The 16,732-nt window shown below is 43.8% G+C and overlaps 1 protein-coding gene across 2 annotated transcripts in view; it reads left to right on the top strand.

The window, feature by feature from the left end:
• The window catches only part of LOC115134967 (leucine-rich melanocyte differentiation-associated protein-like), a 477,253-nt gene that overhangs the window by 289,057 nt on the left and 171,464 nt on the right, over nucleotides 1-16,732 (top strand). For both annotated transcript variants that reach the window (XM_029669101.2, XM_029669102.2), the window contains exon 3: nucleotides 16,337-16,463. In XM_029669101.2, the coding sequence (XP_029524961.1) occupies nucleotides 16,337-16,463 (127 nt within the window). The remainder of the gene's footprint in view (nucleotides 1-16,336; nucleotides 16,464-16,732) is intronic.

The raw sequence follows: 16,732 nt of genomic DNA, 5'->3' as shown, positions 1-16,732 counted from the left end.
AGGTTTTCAAGGTTACTATTCTATAGCTCGAGCTGAGGGGCGAACACGCTCACATTTCTGAGAAAGAGCGAAAGGGAGATGAAGGGATTGAAGGGGAGGAGCAGAGGGGGCGGGGTTGATTTCTTGTCTTGTGTCACTTCCTATTTTCCCCTTTCCCCCTGTAGTTCTTGAGGAATCCTTTTAGAAAGATTGGTAAATAAGCTTGGATTTTATTGAATCAAAGCCTGTGCTTAGATAAGCACAGTAAGACTGTAATCATCAGACAAGCCTGACAAGACCAGAGTGTTGGCCGTGAAATCGTAGAAAAATAAGATTTTTTGATGTGCTATACAAAGTATTGGGTTTCACCTCTCACGGTGTAATGTCCTAACACGATTTAATTTTTAGAATTTTTAGAATTCTCTAGGAAATTACTTACATTTAATAATTTGGTGATGGGGGAAAAAACAACAACAGTGCGGCACAGATTATCAAATGACTTTTAATGTTGGTTGATGTGTACATTGCGTTGATTCCAAGCAGCTGTTTCAATCCACTTATACAGCACAGTAATCATCATGGCCATATCATCAGCAGCAATGTGCAGATGATCCCTCTGCTCCCCTGACAAAGTGTTCAGTGAGAAAATGGGCCATTATCTTGCCAGTTTTTACTCTGTGTGCTCCTATCATATTCTTATAGGATCTAACAGTATGTATCCCCCATGCAGACCTCTCCTCCTCTCTCATTCTGACACTAAAGTGTTCTTCAAAGGTATATATTTCATAGCAAGCTGACAGCCCTGACACCATAATTGACCTGAAAGCTTCCATCTTCGCTTTTTGAAATTCCCCCGTTGTAATGTGTGTCAACTAGATAAAATGATTACCCATCTTCCACCTTTCTCCACATTTCCATTTGCAAAGGCGATCGACTGAGTGACGGTCGGACTGTCTGTCTGAACGAGAGCAGCCATTATCATTCTGTTTGAATGGCCCTGGTACCAGGTACGGATGTAAAAGGCTTTTATTGTTTGAGAAAGGTGTTCCCTCTCCATTGTTCCACATTCGTGAATGCTGTAGTACTATCAGAGAGGTTAAACATTCCAATGATACACTGGGACTTGTATTGCTCTTTGATTTTTATGCACACAGACGTTTCTACCCCTCTCCGTAACGGACTAATTTTTCTGATTGCGTAATGTGTCTGTCAGATATCAGTCCGTTGTGCTCTCACTTAGCTAAAGTGGTTCTAGACTATTATTAGCCCTGCTAATGATACTCATATCGGTCATATTAATATACTTGCAATTACTGAGAGTGTGAATGTCATGTACATTTGAACCTTTAGTTTAAATGTTTCTGTGAAACACATTGATAACTATCAACTGAATGGCATGATAGTAATGAGTTGTACTGTTGGCTTATGGAGAGACATACGGAGTTCTTAATATGGTGGTTAGCTCGACTCACGCAACATGCTCAGTGCCTTTGTTGCTCTCCTGTGTCTTCCTAGTTACTAGGGATGCACCGTTATGACATTTTTGCCCAATATGATATCCAATATTTTCCTTTCCAAAAGAAACGGTACCGATACCTATAACCGATATTTTTTTGCTAACATTTTTGCGTCCGTTTTAGCATTCTAGCACAGTTAAATAGTCAACACACACATGGACGCAGCGGTCTAAGGCACTGCATCTCAGTGCAAGATTCGTCCAAGAGTCCCATAAGGCGGCGCACAATTGGCCCAGCGTCGTCGGGGTTTGGCCGGGGTAGGCCACCATTTATAGGCCGAATTTGTTCTTAGCTGAGTTAAATTGCCTAGTTAAATAAAGGTTACACCACATTGACCAAAAAGTTATTTTGTTGGCATTTCCGTATGTCCCCATTACCAGTAAAACATAATCAAAACCTATTTCTTTCACTTACTTGCTGTGCTGTTTCGTTGTTCATTTGTTCAGTCGTTTCATTCTCAACCAGGATTTCATCATACAGTACATACCAAGCAGTGAAGTCCATGGCCTCTTCTGTCGTGGGTCCTCTTCGTCAGTGTTCACTGTCACTGTGTCCGTTTCCATCTTGTCCAGCTGTGTCTGTAACATTTCACGTAAACCCTTTCTTGTCTGCATTGAAGTAGCAGTCCTTGTATCTAGCATCGAGCATGGAATTAGCAGTCCTTGTACCTAGCAACGAGCATGGAAGTAGTGGTCCTTGTACCTAGCATCGAGCATGGAATTAGCAGTCCTTGTACCTAGCAACGAGCATGGAAGTAGTGGTCCTTGTACCTAGCATCGAACATGGAAGTAGCGGTCCTTGTACCTAACGTCGAGCATGGAAGTAGCAGTCCTTGTACCTAGCATCGAACATGGAAGTAGCCGTCCTTGTATCTAGCATCGAGCATGGAAGTAGTAGTCCTTGTACCTAGCATCGAACATGGAAGGAGTGGTCCTTGTACCTAGCATCGAACATGGAAGTAGCGGTCCTTGTACCTAGCATCGAACATGGAAGTAGCGGTCCTTGTACCTAGCATCGAGTATGGAAGTAGCGGTCTTTGTACCTAGCATCGAGCATGGAAGTAGCGGTCCTTGTACCTAGCATCGAACATGGAAGTAGCGGTCCTTGTACCTAGCATCAAGCATGGAAGTAGTGGTCCTTGTACCTAGCATCGAGCATGGAATTAGCGGTCCCTGTACCTAGCTTCGAGCATGGAAGTAGCGGTCCTTGTACCTAGCATCGAGCATGGAAGTAGTGGTCCTTGTACCTAGCATCGAGCATGGTGGCGACACAGTAAAGAGGCTCAGAGAGAATGCCACCGAATCGCTTGTTCACAGCCTTGAGTACTTTTGTAAGTTTTAACCCCACGATATGTCTGCAGTTTTGTTGAGCAGGTGTATCAATGCCACAACAGATGGTATCACGTCTGCTGCAGATGCAGTTGATGAATTTATTTCTCCAGTCAGTGTGTGTTCATTTAAAACATGTTCTCAAATCCCATTGAAATGGCAGCAGCGGTATGAGAACCAGCACATTCTTGAGCAATAACGGCTTTCCTCAGTATGAAATCCTCGTCGACCCACTTTGCTGTCAGAATCAGCATGCTCATTGGGCTGACATCGCTGGTCCAGATGTCAGTCGTGAAGCTAATAGCAGTGATGCCTATAGCAAGTAGCTCATAGATGTACATTTCAACAATACTGTGTAACTCTGGTATGGCAACATCTGAAAAAGAGTGTGTTCCCAGGGCTCGACCAGTCGGCGAAAGCCAACATCATCTAACGACAGAGGACGATTGTCAAGGGCAATGAATTCAATTATCTTGGCGTTAATGGATTTCATCTTTGAGTTGTCTCACTGAAATGTTCTTACTCTTTCAAAAGACTGCTCGACTTGAACTTGTTTAGATGTTGGAAGTGTGCACTTAGTATTTTTCTGCTTTTGTTCTGTTTAGTCATCTACTAACAGTTGAAGTAGGAAGTTTACATACATTTAGGTTGGAGTCATTAAAACTCATTTTTCAACAACTCCACAAACTTCTTGTTATCAAACTATAGTTTTGGCAAGTCGGTTAGGACATCTACTTTCTGCATGACACAAGTAATATTTCCAGCAATTGTTTACAGACAGATTATTTCACTTATAATTCACTGTATCACAATTCCAGTGGGTCAGACGTTTACATACACTAAGTTGACTGTGCCTTTAAACAGCTTGGACAATTCCAGAAAATTATGTCATGGCTTTAGAAGCTTCTGATAGGCTAATTGACATCATTTGAGTCAACTGAGGTTTACATGTGGATATATTTCAAGTCCTACCTTCCAACTCAGTGTCTCTTTGCTTGACATCACGGGAAAATCAAAAGAAATCAGCCAAGACCTCGACAAGTCTGGTTCATCATTGGGAGCAATTTACAAACACCTGAAGGTACCACGTCCATCTGTACAAACAATAGTACGCAAGTATAAACACTATGGGATCACGCAGGCGACATACCACTCAGGAAAGAGATGCGTTCCGTCTCCTAGAAATGAACGTACTTTGGTGCGAAAAGTGCAAATCAATCCCAGAAACAACAGCAAAGGACGCTGGAGAAAACAGGTACCAAAGTATCTATATCCATAGTAAAACGAGTCCTATATTGACACAACCTGAAGGCTGCTCAGCAAGGAAGAAGCCACTGCTCCAAACCCGCCATCAAAAAGCCTACGGTTTGCAACTGCACATGGGGACAAAGATCGTGCTTTTTGGAGAAATGTCCTCTGATGAAACAGAAAAAGAATGTTTGGCCATAATGACCATCGTAATGTTTGGAGGATAAAGGGGGAGGCTTGCAAGCCGAAGAACATCATCCCAACTGTGAATCACGGTTGCTCTCAAACACTCAACAATACAGCTCTTCCAAAAATATTCTCTGTTCTTTTATTTAACCCCCCTCCCACACACACACCGGTGGCTATAAAAAGATCAGCTGTGTTTTTGTCTGCCATGCCATATCATGGAGTTTCACGCTTGGTCCATGAACCTGAGACATATTTTCTCATTCCCCTTCAGCTAATTGGTGGCTGCTTAAGACGGCTCTCTGTTCAGAGCCTGTGATCTTAGGCGATGTGTGAATGTTCTGCTCTGGGTGTCTGCTTCTCTGCTATACTGGATGTCTTCTTGTCAGTTCAGGGCCTGTTTTTCAGGGCGGATTGTTATTAGATTAATTAACGCTGTATTGACTCACTGTGATGAGGTCGTGCGATCTCTTCTCACCTCCCGAACACCGTCTCTTACCTCTGAAAGTGGTTTCCATCAAGGTAAAAAAAAAAAATGCTTTTATTACTAACAGTACCCACTAAGTTTAAAACGATGCCCTAGTTAAGTCAATATATATTTATTATGGGGTAATGTTAATACTATTAGTGAATACCATAGAATCAGATTATATTTATATGGGGAATAACGTTTTGTGTGGCTACCTTTAGGCTTACAATGTGTTGAACAAATATGAGCGCTGTGTTTATTTTGACCATTGTGTGTATACAAAGTAGGGGGAGGGATAGTATGACAAAGTGAAAAGGGTATGGGTGGAGGGAGGGAGGGAGGGAGGGAGGCATCGCTTTTCAAGGGGCAAAGCCAAAGCCGAGAGGGACGCTGAAACAAGGTTTTAAGAGCAGCCCACTCACTGGTTCACTGGTAAGCCTGTTGGACGTCCAGCTTGGTACTCTTGATGTCTCCTGATCAGGGGGCTGACGTGCTTGTCCCCTCGCATGTTCCTCATGTAGATCACCCAGGACCATTCAGAGAGCCTAAATGTTCAAATTGAGCCATTTTTGTCTCACTTTAAAACCAACCAAGACCTATTATGTGTGATTTTTCATTCATAGCCCTGCTCCCTCCTTCCATCCGTCCCTCCGTTCGTTCCAACGCTGGCCCCCGTCTCGGTGGTTTTTCACTTTCCCTCTCCACTCGTCGGCTCGGACAGCTAACCTAGTCAGGGGGCCAGTGTATCCACTCCAGGAGTGTCAACTCCAATCTGGCGAGATTCGGTGTGAAATGTGGTGCCACGGTGTGGGGGCTCGCAGGTCAGCTCAGTAATAGATATTGCTTATTCATCTAGTTGTCTGTGTCTCCTCTCTCCTCTGGCCCTGCGGCCCTCTTTGTTTGGCTAAATCATTTGAAGATTTACGGTAGAGTCTTAGATCCCTGAGAAGAGTTCCCCTGCTGTACTGTCTCTATGTCCCTGCCTGGCGGGGGACTCGGCACCGGGGACACACAATGGCCGCCGTTCAAAAGGGGCTTTCCCCAACACAAGGCTTGGAGGACATCTCATAGCGTGACACTGGGCACCGGGGAACACACAATTGCAGCCTCACAAAAGGGCCTTTTCCCCAAGACAGGGGCTCAGTGGACAGCTCATGGCATGACAAGCAGGCCAGCTCTCAGGCTAATTTGCTATGGAGCCAGTCTGTCCAAATGATGCTTAATCAGATGCCTGAGCTATCAGTAAACACCATTCAAATGGATCCAGAGAAAGAAAATGTCAGTTTGTCCAGAACCATCTCCTTGACAAAACTTAGTAAATGCTTCATACATTAAGTCATACCACTGCTGGCTTGCTTCTGAAGCTAAGCAGGGTTGGTCCTGGTCAGTCCCTGGATGGGAGACCAGATGCTGCTGGAAGTGGTGTTGGAGGGCCAGTAGGAGGCACTCTTTCCTCTGGTCTAAAAAATATCCCAATGCCCCACGCAGCGATTGGGGACACTGCCCTGTGTAGGTGCCGTCTTTCGGATGGGACGTTAAACGGGTGTCCTGACTCTCTGAGGTCATTAAAGATCCCATGGCACTCATCATAAGAGTAGGGGTGTTAACCCTGGTGTCCTGGCTAAATTCCCAATCTGGCCCTCATATCATCACAGTCACCTAATAATCCCCAGTTTACAATTGGCTCATTCATCCCCCTCCTCTCCCCTGTAACTATTCCCCAGGTCGTTGCTGTAAATGAGAACGTGTTCTCAGTCAACTTACCTGGTAAAATAATGGATAAATAAATAAAAATAAGTCAATTCTACAGATGTGTTCAAAAATATATATATATTTCCTTTTCTTGTCTTCCCCTCTCTCTATTTCTCTCCTATCTTCCCTCCTTCTCTTCATGCTAGGCCTGGTCTGAGTAACGTTACCTGTTGGAGCGCAGGATGAAACGCTCTCTGCGTTTAAACAGAAAGAGCTTCCCGTAATGATAGAGGTTTAATCTGCCGGGGACTCTGACATGTCAACCTCAGCCAGGCAGCCAGGCAGGCGGCTGGGTGGGTGGTATGTCCTCCAGGCCCTTTGAAGAGGGGCGATTTGCAGAGAGATTTGGACCATTACACAATAAAGAACACTTCATAAGTAGTGAAGTGAGTTTGGAAATGACGGTTAATGATGTTGACAGCAATTCACCTCCACCGAATTACAGAAGGATTTGACCAGACTTGCCTTCTTTAATGAGCCCCACTCTGTAGATGTAATGGCCCAGCAGCGGTGAGAAAGTAGGGAAGGAGGGAGGGAGGGGGACAGACAGAGAGAGGGTGGGGGGGAAGAGAGAGAGAAAAGCTAGCATCCATTGTTAGATAAATGATCACGTCTCCCTTTACATTGTCACACAGGGTGCTACTAAGGACATCTTCCGAAGAAAAGAAACCACAAGCGCAGGTACACTAGGCCTTCTCCTCTTCGATCTTCAGAGAAAAGCACGTCTTGATCTAAATACCACATTGCATTGAGAAAGCAACCACATGCTCCAATTATTTTCAGTGAAGGCTTTTGAAAAGTACACAAACACTCTAACAGAGATAGACAGGTAACTCTGGAGATTGGGCAATCGTTTTATTTGCTTTTGTATCAAGGTCCTGTGATGATTAGGGTATGTGACTTCCTTGTAAACTTTGTCCTCCATAATGTTGTGGTGTTGTTAATCCACCCATCATGCCAAGTGTCTGCCAGTTGGTGTGAAGGGCTTCTCCATCTTCATTAAGATGCTGTATTTCTTTTACCACTACAGACAGAGCTTCCAACGTAACAACACCCGTTTGGTTTGCCGTGTCTAATCATGTTTATTCTCAAGCTCATTGTGACAAAATACTTCACTTGACAGAGCGACAGTTGACGTACAGTTCTATTTTTCCCCACATTGGACTGTTGTGCCATCAACATCTCCTATCTGTCCGCGGCTTTGAGCATCTCCGGCGGAACGATAAATATGTAAGTCCTAACTGAGATACGCTGCCAATTATACAGGCACAAAGATGTCAGTTATAATGTAACATTTGAATTGGAGGTTGTCATTCCATTTCAAACGGTCTTGTGAAGTGACATGTTCTATTATCTCTGTGGTGTAAAACGAGACAAAGACAACCAGTTGAGAGATGTAGATTGGTAGACAGGTTTTCCTGTATTTCTTGTTCTTGTAGATGCAGCTACATGGTATCTCACAAGCACTCACCACACACATATGGATAGTATATATCAGCTACAAACATATACTTACGTTAACATCATTTGGCTGAAAGAAATCAAACCTTTAATCACTCAACTAAGGCTGGATTCAATCACACCCACAAGGCATGTAGCTTAGTTGTGTACCGCTCATTTCCCCTTTATGGTACATCTTCATTTAAGCATGAATAACTACAGTATATTCCTTCATAATAGGGAAGTACAGATAAAACAGGGGGGAGGGGGGGGGGTATATAGAGGTTTTAATTAGTATGACTACTAGTCTAATTATCACTTCTGTCCCTGCCCGCTCCTGATGCTGTAGATGTAATTACCATGCCGTAACATTGTGGAACGATATTGCTTTCCCCTTGTCATTTCCTAAGACGCTGCTGTACCTGACACTTAGCGAACCTCTTAATGATACACTGGAACGACAGCTAATTATATGATAATAACAGGTTGAAGAAGGGAGCAGGATGGAGGGATGGTGGGTGGGACTACCATACTGGTGAAGATGCAGAGCAGTGAATTGTTGTCTTGATCACTCTGATGATTACACACCAAACCAGGCTACGTTTAATTACAAATGTGTTCATAAATTATGTTGAACTCAGTTCAACTTGTGTTAGTTTGGTATAATACGGTATGCTAATTCAATATGGTATGTACTATGTATGATAATAATAATACTATGTGATGTTGTGTTTAACATATATACAGTACCTGGACACACCTGTTATTTAAAATCCATTCCAGGTGACTACCTCATGAAGCTGGTTGAGAGAATGCCAAGAGTGTGCAAAGCTGTCATCAAGGCAAAGGGTGGCTACTTTGAAGAATCTCAAACATAAAATATATTTTGATAATACATGATTCCATATGTGTTATTTCATAGTTTTGATGTCTTCACTATTATTCTACAATGTAGAAAATAGTAAAAATAAAGAAAACCCTGGAATGAGTAGGTGTGTCCAAACTATTGACCGGTACTGTATATAAATATATTGAAATCTTCAATCTAATTACAGCTATAGTTTACAAGCCTCAATCAAGCACCAGTTTTGCAATCAGAGACCACACCTGTTCTATTTGTTGTTCTACTGTTACCAACATCTTTTATTGCTCCCGTAGAACACCGGTTTGTTAGAAGGAAGTACCACCGGTGCCAGTTAGACCCCCTCACTGAGATAGCAGGTTCCTACATGACTTCCACATACCGGTTTTAGTCAGACTGGTGTCGTAGTCCTCACAGCAATCACATGGCAGGAACACAGCTGACAAACACATTCTCAGGACTCTGGTAGGGGGCTGATGGGTAATTTGAATAGGAGTGTAGGGTGGTTGGCGGAGGCATCAACAGCACCCTTCGACTGCTTTCAAAACGTTTTAATTAGCTCTAATTACCTTTGGAGGGAAACATTGGGGCTTGAAAGGATTTGTGTCAGCGAGTGAGAGATCAAAGATAGTTGTGTAGTTTGCATGTTAATACTGAGAACAATAGGGGGCAGTGTAATCATCATACCCTGGAGAGAACTAGCCCAGGTGTGTGTGTGTGTGTGTGTGCGTGTGCGTGTGCGTGTGTGTGTGTGTGTATGTGTGTGTGTGTGCGTGTGTGTAATTGTATTTGTGCTTGCGTGTCTGTGTGCATCTGTCTTTGTCTAGGATGAAAGGCTTTCGTGTGGTCTATCCTATAGATGAGGTCTATCATAATGCATTAGTGGACATGGCTGTGGCAGGGTCGTCCATCAAAGCCCATCCATCAACTGCCATGCAGTGACAGGCCTCTAGTGATTATTTGCTATTAGGTGAACATTGAGGCATACACAAGGCTGGGAGATGCTAGTTGAACTGGCTCAGGCCTAATGTGGAAGATGTTGACAACACTGAAGTGAATAATGTAATGATGGGGTCATATTTAAACTGACAGAGACATGAAGGAAGCTTTGGTTTTATGGTTGTGTGTGTGTGTGTGTGTGTGTGTGTGTGTGTGTGTGTGTGTGTGTGTGTGTGTGTGTGTGTGTGTGTGTGTGTGTGCAGCACTGATGTAGCTACATAATGACAAAGATGGCATCTAAGAATTGATTTTCAGCTCAGTCTCACAGAGGGATGAAAGCATTTGTCATATGAAGAGACAACTAATCATTCAATACTAACATAAGCACTGAGACCATACAACATGAAGAGGAATGATTAGAGGAATGGTTAGTGAATGATGGAAGGGGGGCTGAGTGAAACAGTTTGGGAAGTACTGGCCTAGTCCAATAGAGGGAAAACTATTCAAGGCCTGAACATATCTATAAGAATATCATTCTCTTTTCAGCCTACTTGTAAATTGATTAGACTTGTTTAAAATAAAATGTGTTAACATTTGATTGATTGGATTGTTGTAAATTGATTCAAAATAAAAATGTGTACTTGTAAAATGACTTGACTGTTTTACCTAAATATAATGTGACAGTCATAGGCTATTTGTGTGGACTCATTCACAGAAATGTACCTTCTATTTGTACATGTATCTGTGCTATTAGTCCAACTACTAGGCTTTTTTAAATCCTTACCTTGTTTGTTTTAATTCAAATATGTTTTCTAGTAGTTTATCCTTACTGACAGTTTGACCGTTATTCATACATTTGTAAAGTTTTCTGGTATGTATATGCTACCAACTTCCCTTCCATCTTATTGGTTGATAAAATCTCACTTTTTGACCAATTAAAAAATCACATGTTGGTAGTGTTTCTCCTTTTGAATATCATTTCAAGTGTTATAATCAAACTCATTAAGGTTCAACTGATGTTGATTTTGTGAAATGATTCAGGCATAGACTATTTCAGCCTAAGGCAATGTGCTGTATACAATTGAATCTGTTTTATTTGCACATGTAACCCTACGTTAACTTCAGTCTGAACCTCTCTCACCTCTAATCAGGGTCTTTGTAGTTGGCAATGCCTTTACGCGTATGACATCATCAGACACTGACTGTGTCTTATTCAAAGCAGATTAAGCGCATAAAACCCGTTCAGGAAGGATTTACCAACCTGCTCCACATGTACCCCAATGATTAGCCTCCTCATTAGCAGTCATTCACAGCAGCATGGGTAGGGGACAACGTGTAATCCTCCAACGTGTGAATTGACATGTATCCCGGGAGGATGGAGAGAGAGAGGGGAGAGCTATATGTGTGTCCTGGAAGTGGGGTGGGGGATAATGACCACCATCCTGTAGTGACTGACGCCTGCCTCCAGTGTGTTTGGATGGGAGTAGGTGGGTTGTGACGGGTGTTCAGGGCATATAGTCTTCACAATGTTCCTCTCATTGGATCTGTTGTGTTTTCACACACAGACACATTACCAGGGAACTGTTGTCATGGTGTGACGTGTAGTTCTGTTGTTGTTCAATAGCAAATCCCATTGCAACTCTGCAATCCAATTGCCAAGCCCCAACTGACTGTACCTGCTTTAGTCACAGGACAGCCAATTGCTCCCAGAGTGACGTGATCGCCCAATGAAGCCTAATCGACTATTCAGCCTGATGGACAGATGGATGTTTCTGTTCCTTCTTGTCTTTCCTCTCCCAGACATCTCTCCATCTCTTTCCATTAGTTTTTCTTATTACATTTATTAAAGCCCGTCCGGATCCTACTTTTCCCTTCTCCCGTTCATTACTCTGCCTTATCATAGCAGGCTGTCTGAAGTGTTCTGCAGCTAGTCCATTATGCACGTATGAAGGCCATCACTGCCCCAGTATTGGCCAATTCATCAAACATTTATCTGTTGCTCTCAGAACAGTGTGTCATTTTGCTCGCCAGTCCGCAGCCGTCTTACTGGAAGAGAGAGATGACTTCTCCAGAATCTCCACCACCACCAATAGCTTAGAAGTGACACCACACAGGCCCTCTAACTTTAAAACGGGGCCTAAGGCTGTGGCCTGTCTTGACTTTTCAGTGTTCTTCTCTTAGTTTTGTTTTTCTACTCAGGCAGACCAGAGTTCTGAAAATATCTATCTGGTTCTCTACAGATTGGATCCACTAGTAAAGTGAATATAGAGCGTCCTCTATAACTGTGGGGATTTTTCTTTACCTGTGTGACTGGTCTTCATTAGGATTGTCCTGGGTTATATTTGGACTCTGTGAGGGAATGGATATATATGTTAGGTTGTCTCCGCAGTTGACCTATAATCCTAAACACTACTAAAAATGCCAACTGTGATTTATTCTGACACACAAAGAGAGAAGCGGAAAGATGTAGAAGATCTGAGGTTATTATCCTACTGTCATTCCTTGCTTAAAAACATTTGACATGAGATGGACCTACGCCATTGGCAGGAGTGACTGACATTTCAGCCAATAATCACAGAGGGTTTTCTTCCCTCCGCGGGGCTGTCAGTGGTGGTTTATCAATCAGTGTGTCTGCATTAGTATTAAACTACTGATCCGGATGCCTCTGTCTCTGTCTACACCTCTCCGGGCCACAGGTATGTCTCCTGTCCTGGTTCCTCATCTGGCCTCCTGTCTCCTCTCCAGTCTCCTCTCATGTCTCCTCATCTGGCCTCCTGTCTCCTCTCCTGTCCTGTCTCCTCATCTGGCCTCCTGTCTCCTCTCCTGGCTCCTCATCTGGCCTCCTGTCTCCTCTCCTGTCTCCTGTCTCCTCTTATGTTCTCCTATCTCTTCTCATGTATCCTCGTCTGGCCTCCTGTCTCCTCGTCTGGGCTCTTGCTTCCCATCATGTCTCCTAGTGTAGCCTCTCGTTTCCTAGTTTGGCCTCCTTTCTCCTCTGTCCTCTCCTTTCCACACCCATGTGTGTGTGCGTGCGTGCGTGCCTGCCTGCCTGCGTGCGTTGTGCACGTGTGTGCGTTGTGCACGTGTGTGTTTTCCATTTTACACAACCATAAGAGCTTTGGGACTTCAATTATACTCATTAGTTGTCGTAAAACACTAAAGAGGACTGGTTATGTTTTTAACTAAATTGCATTCACTCTGTTCTCCATATTAAAACTAGGCTCTAAGAAAGGTAATGAAACCAGATGTTGGTGTTAGGGGAATCTGCAGAGAGCACCAGGGAAAGGTAGGCCGTCATTGTAAATAAGAATTTGTTCTTAACTGACTTGCCTAGTTAAATTAAATAAACAAAAGCTGGAGACAATTCAAGTAAATCATCATACTGTATCCCCTACACACACACACACACACACACACACACACACACACACACACACACACACACACCACCAGGATGGGATTAGGTAGCTGTGCTGTGCTCTACTCTCCCCTTGCTGTGAATTTAGTTGATTAGATCGGCCAGTGCACACAGCAGTGGTGACATGAAAACAACCTCTGTGCCATGCAGCTTCTTTTAACCAAGCCGTTCACAATGCAACACACAGGAGTACAGACCATACTCTATTATAGACACACACGCAGGTATGTATGCATTAACACACACACACACATGGGGATGATTTCAATGGAATACAGTCTGATGTTCTAACGTCTTAGTTTGTCATTGTGCCTTGTAGTTTTTCTTCATTAAGGCCAGTTTGAATGTGTTCTCTCTTTCTCTCTACACTTAAAAAAAATATAAGTATTTTATTTAACCTCTTTGTAACTAGGCAAGTCAGTTAAGAACAATTTTTTATTTACAATGATGGCCTACCGGGGAACAGTGGACCTTGTTCAGAGGCAGAACGACAGATTTTTACCTTGTCAGCTCGGGAGTCGATCCAGTAACCTTTCGGTTACTGGCCCACCGCTCTAACCAACTTGCTATTGTCATGATTACTGTTATATTTCTATAGATGAAGTCACAGACACTAGCCCTACCAGAAGGTCACAGACACTAGCCCTACCAGAAGGTCACAGACACTAGCCCTACCAGAAGGTCACAGACACTAGCCCTACCAGAAGGTCACAGACACTAGCCCTACCAGAAGGTCACAGACACTAGCCCTACCAGAAGGTCACAGACACTAGCCCTACCAGAAGGTACATCGTTTCATCAGAAATATCACTATGTTCACTAATATAGTTTTTTTTTTATCTCACTTTAAACGTGGTGGTTAAAGAATGTGTTACATCTTATGTTCTGATGAATAGAAATGACAGTCATGTGAGAAAGTAGTCCTACTATAATGTTCTTCTCAGACAGGTTTCAATGTCAATGAAGTCAGTCTGGACACATTAACATGTTTTGCTGACAGGATGGCCTGAACACATGATTAACATAGTGGGTTGACAGGATGGCCTGAACACATGATTAACATAGTGGGTTGACAGGATGGCCTGAACACATGATTAACATAGTGGGTTGACAGGATGGCCTGAACACATGATTAACATAGTGGGCTGACAGGATGGCCTGAACACATGATTAACATAGTGGGTTGACAGGATGGCCTGAACACATGATTAACATAGTGGGCTGACAGGATGGCCTGAACACATGATTAACATAGTGGGCTGACAGGATGGCCTGAACACATGATTAACATAGTGGGCTGACAGGATGGCCTGAACACATGATTAACATAGTGGGCTGACAGGATGGCCTGAACACATGATTAACATAGTGGGTTGACAGGATGGCCTGAACACATGATTAACATAGTGGGTTGACAGGATGGCCTGAACACATGATTAACATAGTGGGCTGACAGGATGGCCTGAACACATGATTAACATAGTGGGTTGACAGGATGGCCTGAACACATGATTAACATAGTGGGCTGACAGGATGGCCTGAACACATGATTAACATAGTGGGCTGACAGGATGGCCTGAACACATGATTAACATAGTGGGTTGACAGGATGGCCTGAACACATGATTAACATAGTGGGTTGACAGGATGGCCTGAACACATGATTAACATAGTGGGTTGACAGGATGGCCTGAACACATGATTAACATAGTGGGCTGACAGGATGGCTTGAACACATGATTAACATAGTGGGCTGACAGGATGGCCTGAACACATGATTAACATAGTGGGTTGACAGGATGGCCTGAACACATGATTAACATAGTGGGCTGACAGGATGGCCTGAACACATGATTAACATAGTGGGCTGACAGGATGGCCTGAACACATGATTAACATAGTGGGCTGACAGGATGGCCTGAACACATGATTAACATAGTGGGCTGACAGGATGGCCTGAACACATGATTAACATAGTGGGCTGACAGGATGGCCTGAACACATGATTAACATAGTGGGTTGACAGGATGGCCTGAACACATGATTAACATAGTGGGTTGACAGGATGGCCTGAACACATGATTAACATAGTGGGCTGACAGGATGGCCTGAACACATGATTAACATAGTGGGTTGACAGGATGGCCTGAACACATGATTAACATAGTGGGCTGACAGGATGGCCTGAACACATGATTAACATAGTGGGTTGACAGGATGGCCTGAACACATGATTAACATAGTGGGCTGACAGGATGGCTTGAACACATGATTAACATAGTGGGCTGACAGGATGGCCTGAACACATGATTAACATAGTGGGTTGACAGGATGGCTTGAACACATGATTAACATTGTGGGCTGACAGGGTGTGTAGTGTGAGGGATTATACAACACACACCCTGGCTTTATAAACCTTCAACAAGGGTTGAACTCTGCAATCCCCCTAACATTACCCTGAACACTGCTCTCGATCATCTTTATGCCACGTGTGTGTGTGTGTGTGTGTGTGTGTTTGTGTGTGAGTGCGTAAATTCAATGTATGTGCATCAGAGGGTTCTGCAGTCCTTCACAAAAACAAATTGTAAAAAAAACACTTTAACTAAAAATGCTTTGGTGTTAAACCAACCCCCATCACAGTTTTCAAAAAAGTTTCCATTTCCATTCAGTCTGTGATTGTGGGAGTGTGTATTCTGTATTCGGCTGGTCGGGCTGTGATGATGATGGATGACAAGTTAAATTTGTGTCCGTGGAATGAAGGTGAAGTGTGACAGAGTGATTTGTCTTGGGAATGGAGGGTTGGGGTCAGGCCAAACCAGGCGCCTCCAGACACAAGACATTGACAAATTCATCCTGCCCGCCACATTTCTGAAGCCTTTTGTTTTGAATCCTGGCTACTCACTGGTGACCCCCATCCCTCATCCTGCCAGCGTTGTGAAGGAAGCCCTTCGCCGCTGAGTCCCGGGTCCAGGCCATGCCAGGGGAACTCAGCACCACTAATTCTCCTCATTCCCTCTCTGACAGGCCCCTGACAAAACTCTCCCTGTCTCTGCTGACGCGTGAAAAGAGGGAGGCTGAAATATTTATTTCTGCACATAATGGCCGTCTGCACAGATTTAGAGCCGAATCATTTTTCTCCTCTCTCTCTCTCTCTCTCTCTCTCTCTCTCTCTCTCTCTCTCTCGCTTTATCATTGCAGGTCACTGGCTGGCCTGAAAGCGTTCACTGGGCTGGAAGAACTGGTCGTCGACAACAATCTGCTCGGAAACGACCTCCAGTTGCCCAGGTTACCCACCCTCCACACCCTGACACTCAATAAGAACCAAATATCCTTTCAAGCGAAGCACTCATTCTCTGTGTCATTCTGTAGCATTGGCTACTTCATAGAGCTGTAAGAACATTAGTCTCTGGGTGTGTTCAGAGCGGACACTGGACGCTCTGGCCAAGGAGTAGGGTTGATCCAAGCATTCTGACCTCACAACGGCAGTCAAGCACCCAAGTAAACTGGCTAATGTTGGCTAGCTTGCTAACTACTTCCAGACCCAAATAAGACAGATAACACCTCACTCTGACCATTTTACTCACCCTAGCAGAG

This window comes from Oncorhynchus nerka, linkage group LG10, assembly GCF_034236695.1.
Source record: "Oncorhynchus nerka isolate Pitt River linkage group LG10, Oner_Uvic_2.0, whole genome shotgun sequence".
NCBI classification, from domain to species: domain Eukaryota; kingdom Metazoa; phylum Chordata; class Actinopteri; order Salmoniformes; family Salmonidae; genus Oncorhynchus; species Oncorhynchus nerka.
The sequence above is the reverse complement of the archived record's forward strand: the minus strand, read 5'-3'. Positions and strand labels throughout refer to the sequence as shown.